This window comes from Ostrinia furnacalis, unplaced genomic scaffold, assembly GCF_004193835.3.
Source record: "Ostrinia furnacalis isolate ACB-3 unplaced genomic scaffold, ASM419383v2 OfSCF6580, whole genome shotgun sequence".
NCBI classification, from domain to species: domain Eukaryota; kingdom Metazoa; phylum Arthropoda; class Insecta; order Lepidoptera; family Crambidae; genus Ostrinia; species Ostrinia furnacalis.
Window position 1 is genome coordinate 84735 of NW_021136819.1, and position 8412 is coordinate 93146.

General features: G+C 35.6%; 1 protein-coding gene across 1 annotated transcript; it reads left to right on the forward strand.

Moving 5' to 3' along the window:
- The first annotated feature begins 6908 nt into the window (after positions 1-6908).
- Positions 6909-7591, forward strand: LOC114362546 (uncharacterized). Its single transcript, XM_028317992.1, has 2 exons — positions 6909-6927; positions 7083-7591. Exon 2 carries the CDS (start codon positions 7084-7086, stop codon positions 7435-7437), a length of 354 nt encoding a protein of 117 aa, XP_028173793.1. The 5' UTR covers positions 6909-6927; position 7083; the 3' UTR covers positions 7438-7591.
- Positions 7592-8412: the final 821 nt, after the last annotated feature.

Genomic DNA, 8412 nt, shown 5'->3' on the forward strand with positions numbered 1-8412 from the left:
TCTTGGTTGTTTTTGCGGTCGTCGTGCTTTTCCCTTTTCTTTCGTTGGCAAGTTATTTCATTTCCATCTGCTCCTATTTTACCTTTGATTTAATTCGGGAGGGGCAAAAGTCTCTCGAGTCCACCGATTTCATTTTTCATACTTTAATCCCCACCGTTTCCTGGCGTAAGTACCCCGGTTATTAAAATTCTTGATTCTTATTCAATTGTCAAGTGATTTTTTTCGGGTTTCATTTAATTAACGTTAGGTACAGTCGATAGCACATCAGACTACACTTTTTGTTGCAAAATAGCACGTATCACCACTACATAAGTGGGTACTGTACTTATGATACAGGGTGTCCCAAAAAGTAGTGTCAAGCCGAAGCCCAGAGGCCGGAATCATCTAATAATAATAAAAAATCAGGTATGTACCTTATCTAATCGCGCTACAGTGACCAAAAAATCGCGGAACACACATGGGGGTGATTCGGGTAGCCTTAGTGATGCTCTACCTCTGGGATTCGGCTAGACACTACTTTTTATGACACCCTGTATAATTGATCCGGTTAAGGAAATGAAATATTAATAATACCTTTTCGTATTTTAATAATGATTAAAAGTCCAGATGAGCTCCGTAGCGCACACACATTAGTCCTTAATTAATATAAATGGCTCTACCTTTTTAATTAAAACATGAAGACAGTCGTTGTATAATTCTTTTGTTTGACGTTCAGATATTACAAATGAAGACTTCATTTTATTCAGAGTACCTACCTAGTACAAAAGTATCTACCTACTTTATAACATACGAGTACCTATACGAGTAATATTAATGAGCAAATTTTCAAGAATTCTTCTCATTTGATTATCTTCAAGGCAAAGGTACATTTACACATGCTCATTACTAGCACGAAAGAATGTTCGAGCACTCTTGTTCTAAGCATATTATAAGAATGACATTTTATGAACGTGTGTAACTGTAGCTACCTTAACTTTAATCTTAATTAAAAAATGTATTTTCCACAGATCCCTAATTGAATCCCGTTGCTACTGGCAACACTGAGCTATAGATTTCAAAGTCCATAATATCTTTATCTTATTTAATTCGGCCGGGACGTCCCCGGGGTCCCTCCATTACCCTTGTTTAATCTGTAATCACCATCGACGAAGGTATTTATGCTCCAATTTTAAGCTCTTAAAATAATTAAGCTCCAATTTCTAGCGAAGATATTTATTTATTTATTTATTTTTTGGGAAACATACAGTTACAATATAATTTAACTTAGGTGCAGTAAGAAAACACATAAACCAATTAAGTTTCCAATACACATAAAGTTGGGCAAACCATTATGAATAAAATTTTGTTGTGAAAAATATAAACTTATATAAAAAAGTAAACAAAGTGACAAAAGAAAAACTATCAACTACCTAATTAATAAAGGAGCGAACTGCAAACATCACCTGACGCTCGCAATTTAGTTGCCACAAGACAAATCCCGGATTTGTTTTTTAAACTTACTTAAATTAGACCCAAGTATGTCTAATTCTTGGAATTGTTTGTTGTAGCAACGGCAAGCGCTATTACTGAGTTATCATTTTTGAACTAAGTTTTTGTTTAAGCATGACTGTGTAACATTATCTGTTATCGGCTGTTGAATGATGAAGATTTTAAAACCGATCTTAGTAAATATTAACTTACCTACTTAAAGATAAAGCTATTAAAGTACTTAATTAAAAATATCTAAAATGACGATGAGCAACGAAAAATCTCTCGGTGCTTTTAAAATGCTTTTTAAAACCTCTTCAAACAGAGTATAGGTCAATACTATTAATTCTCTAGCTAGAGTCATCAATCTCATCTTTAACATTTTCTAGAGTCTAGACTATAGCGTTTTTGGCGCTAAACTTATCATGACTCAAGCCTTGTCCGTATCAATTTTATTATTAGGTATACCAAATAAGTACGCATTGCTTTCCAATTACGTTGCACTAATTACTTCAAGTCGCGAGCAAGTGTGCCAAGTATAAATTGATACTTGTGTAGGCGATCACTTTCAGACAACCTTCCAAAACATCAATTAAAATGGATATTTAATTAAAATTGTTAAAGCTAATAATAGAGTTAGGTGTAAGAGTTGACGCCGAAAAGTAAATACAAAGCTTACAGAAGCTAACACATGGCGTTAACCTTAGGGATCCTGGCCCATAAAAAGGTTCGATTCCAATCGTAGCTCACCCTTGTTCCTTTTTTGCCCCCCAGAGGGAGGGGGTAGGAGTGCGCGCGCACACAAAATCAATACGGTCGGAGTTACGCACAGACGTAGCACGAATGAGTGAGAGCCGCTAAGGTCATGGCTGACGTCGATAATCTATCGATAAATATTATTTCATAATAACAATTATTATTTTCTTAATTAGCAATTAACATTTCTAGATTAAACTATTAAGAAACCAATTTATTACCTCTCTTTTTATGTTTTTAACTATAGTCTCCTATTTAGCGACAATTTGATTTGTATACCTTATAAATTAATTCAGTTGTAGGATTACTTTCTAAATAAGGTCCTTGCTAGATGTTTTCACCTGTGACAAGTTTCAAATTCCTATGAATAAATTGATCGCTATAACAAGACTTCTTTTCTCACCTGCGAAAATTATATCAACACAAAATACACGAAAAAACTCGAGGATTTATCTTTAACAGTAGTTTCCAATCATGTAAGGCACTGTCTCTAAAAACTACAACCATACGAAATACATAAGTTAAAGTAGGAGCAGATGGCCGGCTTCCAGGAATACGGCATAATTCACGTTTCAGAGAAAAGGCCGATGCTTTTATTTGGGATCCGGTTGTTTCCATTTATTGTCTATTGCTCTCTTTTTATTCTTCGAGAAAAAGCTTCGTAACAACGATTTTAGATTAGGGTTTGTTAATATTTTGGTTAATATTCTTTTAATTTGAGATATCACGTTCATTATCGATGGAATAAAAGGTACATCACTAAAACTCAATAGTTTAAGTTATTATGGACTTGGTAATGACCCGATGAAGTGGAAACAATACAGAAACCAATAACGGCCATGAAAGGTGTGCCTGTATTTTATGTCAAACTAACCTTGTTCATGTTCATGTGAAGGTTATTTCATATAATATGGGGAACTATATTTCTGGTTAATTTTGGATCCGATCAGCAGTTTCTAAATTCACATGATCAAGGATTTAAAGATAGGATTCTCTTCAGTTTGATTTCGCACAAAAAATGCTTTGATTACCGAAAAATTAAGAATTAATTAATGCAAATGCAAATTCAAAATTCAAATTCAAATTCATTTATTTGCAAAAATGACAAATCTTTAGGTTCTTGTCTTAATTCCCCCTCACAAATAGCCACTTTAAAGTCACAATTATCTGGTTCCCATGGGGCCGTCTGATAATAAAATCTGCCACCCCCTGTGACCAATCATCCAGCAGTAATAGAGACCTATCGGTGCCTTAAATACTACCCGTCGAGCACACACAGCTAATTTTACGCCATATTTAACAATATTAAACGTAGCTGTTTCCGATACATTTGATCCATACAGTTCGGAGATATGTCGCGAGCAAGAAAGAGCTTTTTAGCAATCTAGATTGAATCACTTGATGAACGATCTTATTTTATAGCATTTAAGATACAAAACTGCGGTTTGGTGGTAGTAAGTACTCGTAGGTCGCGACTTGCGCGTATTTGCCTTAGGTAAATAAAAATTTTTTTTTTTTTTTTTTTATCCACAACGAGGAAGCTCTTGACCTGTATCTCACCTGATGGTAAGTGACGATCAGGCCGAAGGTGGAAGCGAGCTTCACCCGGAATCCCCAACCACGGAGGAACTGGCTATCTTACCTCTAACTGTCGGAACACAATAATGCTGTTAACATTGTTGTTATGGCGACAGACTTAGGTAAGATGGTGGTAGCTAGCCAGGCGGACTTAGAACAAGCCCTACCACCAACCAAACCGAACAGAAAAATCTGCCCCCACTGGGAATCGAACCCGGGACCTCTGCGTCTGAAGCAGGTGGTCTAACCACTAGACCACAGAGGCGGTAAAAAAATAATCTTGCCCTTTATAAACGCGCTGTGAAGTTATTCTAAAGGTTATATGATTTTATCTAGTGACAATTTTACAAGTGATGCTATGTGACCAGCTAGCTACACATTTCATACAAATAAATAGGGCCTTCGTTTTGAGATTAAGTACTAAGTAGGCAAGAATTTTCAAAGAGTTTTTGATGAAACTTTTTTCTTTATGGCTAATGTATTTTAATTGTAAGCTTAATCTTCAACATGATTAATCAACCGTACAATTACAATCCCGCGATGTTTTCACGCGCGTGAAAAATATTTTTGTCGACACTTGGCTCGACGCGTCCCATCCTTAATGAGACGGTTTGATTAATTTGCAGTGCATTTGGCCCAAACTTTGCATTTGTTTGCTAATTTAAATTTCGCTCCAAATTACAATGATTGGAATAATTAATATAGCGTCAATTATCGGTGGTCTGGTTATTTGGAGGTTGTCACCGATTTGTTGTTTGAAGACTTCGAAATTGAATTATTTGTTTTGGGAGCGGTGTATCGTGAATGTAACTTTTGCTCAGATGAAGCTTTTCATTTTATTTTATGATAAAATATATTAATAAAAAGTAAAATAATATGTAGGAATGTAGGTACTTAAAATAATTTGCTCAACAATTTTTGATTTGAATTAAAAACGTTACGTACTTGCTTGCCTCTAATTGGATTTTAAATCAGTTACTAAATCAACATGCCAGATGGCGTTTTGAATTAGGAAAAAACACTCAAGAAATGGCTATTACCCTGAAATTTGCCTGTAAACAATACCAAGTATTAAAGTTAAAAATAAACGTTAGGTTACTGAAATTATGAACGGCCCCAGTCCAATTAAGATGGCCGCCCGACGGCGACGTGATTAAAATAACAAAAAGATCAATTAGCTAACGATATCGCTTGTTGTTCCACTCGTTGGGTATTAGGTCTTGAGAACTGAAGAGTGACAGGAATGACAAATACCATGGTTGTTAAGTTAAGCGCATTTTCAGCAGCCAATTTAGGTTATTTGACTGAAGTAAGTAAGTAGTTTGACCGCAATCGCATCACTGGTATTATGTACATTATTGTACATACCTACCGAATACTATTTAGTTCAATGAACTGTACATATTATGTGATATTATGATGTATGATTAACGTACTTTTCTGCAATCTAAATACTATTTCTAAATATTATGATAAAGCCAAAAAGTATCTGTAAATACCTACTTTGAGTTCAATTCATTAATTTGGACAAGGAATGACGGAATAACGCTCTGTTTATTCAAAATTTTGTCAATTTTGTTTTATCATTGAATGACGAGGAAAACTGTGGTACTAATACTTGACCCGTCCATTTTATACATTCAATACAATATTAAATTTAGGAAGGCCCAAAATAGCATTAATTTCAGTCAAATTGCCCTCCATTCTAATAACGAATTTCGTTCAGAAAAACCCTCAAGATTCCCTCAACCTAATTTCTCATATAAAAGCTCTTCATTTGACTGCCAAATAAATTTGATGTAGAAATCTGAACCTATTTATGAGTGTTCGGATCTTGAGTGTTAATCCGGTTGGTAACAATTGGATTTCTTGCTCGGGTCCTCTGGGAGGGAAGCGATTTAAAATCTGGCGCGAGGCACTCCCTCTTTTATACTGGAGTTTAACTGGTTACAACACTGGGGATTGCAGTGAAACAACCCTTGAAAGAGTCTAGAAAGAATTAGGCACGTAATCTTGCCGGAGAGCAAAGTTTGTGTAAAGTATCTTTTAATGTACCAACAACTATAAGCTAAAGAAACTTTTATTTTATTACCATTACAAGTATATATTTTTTTAATTAAAATGCTTTTAAAGACAACTGCTTGGCTTGGTCACTAATGTGCGCTGAAAAGAAACATCACAAGAAACTCGGTCACCACGTCCTTTTTATCGTTGCCCCATCAATATTTTTATTCCATTTAGCAATTTGATGCGCAAACATTGTCCCCAATCTTTATCTGAGGTAAATATTATACAAAACAAGACTAACAGCATTAATTTTCCCCTCTTTCGTCTCATCAGCACCATGTTGGTAATTGGATAGGCCCCAGCTACACTTAATTAGGGCAATAGAGTATGGCCTATTTTGCCACTATTGTCGTAAGACACATGTTACTTAAGACAGTACGTCTCCGATTTGTACAAAACAATACATTTACATGAACACAAGCCTGAGACAACCGCAGACCAAGCCACAGCCTAATTCAAACGTGTATTATAATTATTAAACAGATCTCTTATTAATGATCGAGGTAGGTAATCTTATCGATAGCTGATTTCAATTATTTATTTAAAAGCATAGCTTTCAATCTCAATCTTATCTGAAATGAAGGGTGCATTGTGATCTACAATGAATCGAGCTTATTCAAAAGATCAATCTCATCAATCTCACCTTGAAAGCCATGGGACCACTGCTGATGGCTTGGATTTATATGAATACTTACGTAAATACCTACTTTAAAAAACTTATAATACTACCACTAATACTACTTGCTTGCTATGAGTACTGAGTACACATTTAACCCTTTATATCACCGTGTGACATAACAGTTACAAACCAATTACTTCTTCATAAAATTCCAAACATAAATTTTATTCCATTTTAAATCAATGTCGCACGACGGTGACAAACCGTTCTATGCATTTTAGTGCCTTTTGTGCATACAAGATGGCGTTACTTGTATCAAAAGTTGGACGAAAGTCACTTCCCGCCAATTTGTAAGAACCGTTCGCGAGTCGTAAATGGAAAAATCGAAAAAAAAAATACTATATCGAAGTAAACTACGAAGCTGTTGCATAATCTAGTAGGTAAGTTTATGATTATGACTATTTGTTGTTAGTAACGCATAATTTTTCGTAATTCTTGATAAATTCATCGAATATTTGTTTGTGACATTTCTGTTACATTGCGTAGTAATGTTCCCTTAGTGCAGTACATTGAACTTTGTTTTATTATTTGACAGAATGGCTTCTCGGAGTCTAAGAGAAGAAGAAATTGAGCAACATCTCTTTGATTATGAGGTCAGCAAGGACGGATATGAAGATGATGACGACAGCGTTGCGGACCCTGACTTTATTCCAGATCTGGAGCACCCGTTCGAAGATGATGCTGTTGAAGTGGTTGAAGGATTAGATATCGATGATATTATTGAGAACTTAGAGCACAATGTAAGTACTTCTCAGCCTTCAGCTACCATAGAATCTTCTTCTCAGCCAGGACCATCAGCTCGTCGTCAAAGCAAGCCTAAACTGAATGTACGCTGGAGAAAGAAAAACTTACAACGAAACGCTACTCGGTTGAGTATGTTGGCAGTGTAGAAGAATCGGAGATATCCACAGTCGCCTGGAAAAAAAATTCTTGGACCTTGTCATGTCTAATGCCTGGATTTTATATAAAAGGGTCCGCAAGGCGAACAACCCGCAAGATGCGCAGCTGTTGTCTTCAGCAGATTTTCGCGAAGAGATTGCTACAACATTGAACCTGAAATTCAGGCCAAAAAACGAAAAGGTCCAGCCCAATATGTCCCTCCGATAGCTGTGCGACAGGACCAAGTTGGGCATTGGCCTGTATGGGCAGAAAAGAGGATTCGTTGCAAGTACCCTAACTGCGCTGGCGTATCACAAACATTATGTGAAAAGTGTGGCGTAGCATTATGCTACAACAAACAAAACAATTGTTTCAAAGCGTTTCATACGTCTTAAACAAAACATTAAGACGTATGAAACGCTTTTAAGACAGTGTAACAGATATGTCACACTCCCTATTTTGTAATTTTGTTACTTTCATAATTAAAAAATAACAAAAATAAAAAATACGTGTTTAGTTATTTACTAAAACCTATTAAAAAATCAACTTTTTAAAGAAATCATAGTTGTTGAATTATAAAGGGTTAATGCAATGGTGAATATAACATGCTTGTGCTCAATAAAACTAGTCCAAAATGTAAATTAAAAATCTTCAGTATCTGTATGACACGTACACGTACCTACTTTATTATTAAACTAGCGGCCGCCCGCGACTTCGTACGCGTGGATCCCGTTTTACCCCCTTCATCTATTTACGCGGTTTAGATTTTTTCATACAAATGTTTTTCCCGCTAACTCCCGTTCCCGTGGGAATTTTGCAATATCCTGTGGTAACTAAGCTTTAATTTTACTAAGGTACCTGCATGCCAAATTTCAAGCGTCTAACTTAAGCAGTTTACTTTTTTCATACAAATGTTTTTTCCCGCTAATTCCCATTCCCGTGGGAATTTTGCAATATCCTATTGTAACCAAGCTTTAAGTTTACTA

Coding starts and splice junctions, on each gene's coding strand:
- LOC114362546 (XM_028317992.1), top strand. CDS start 7,084: ATGGCTTCTCGGAGTCTAAGAGAAGAAGAAATTGAGCAACATCTCTTT.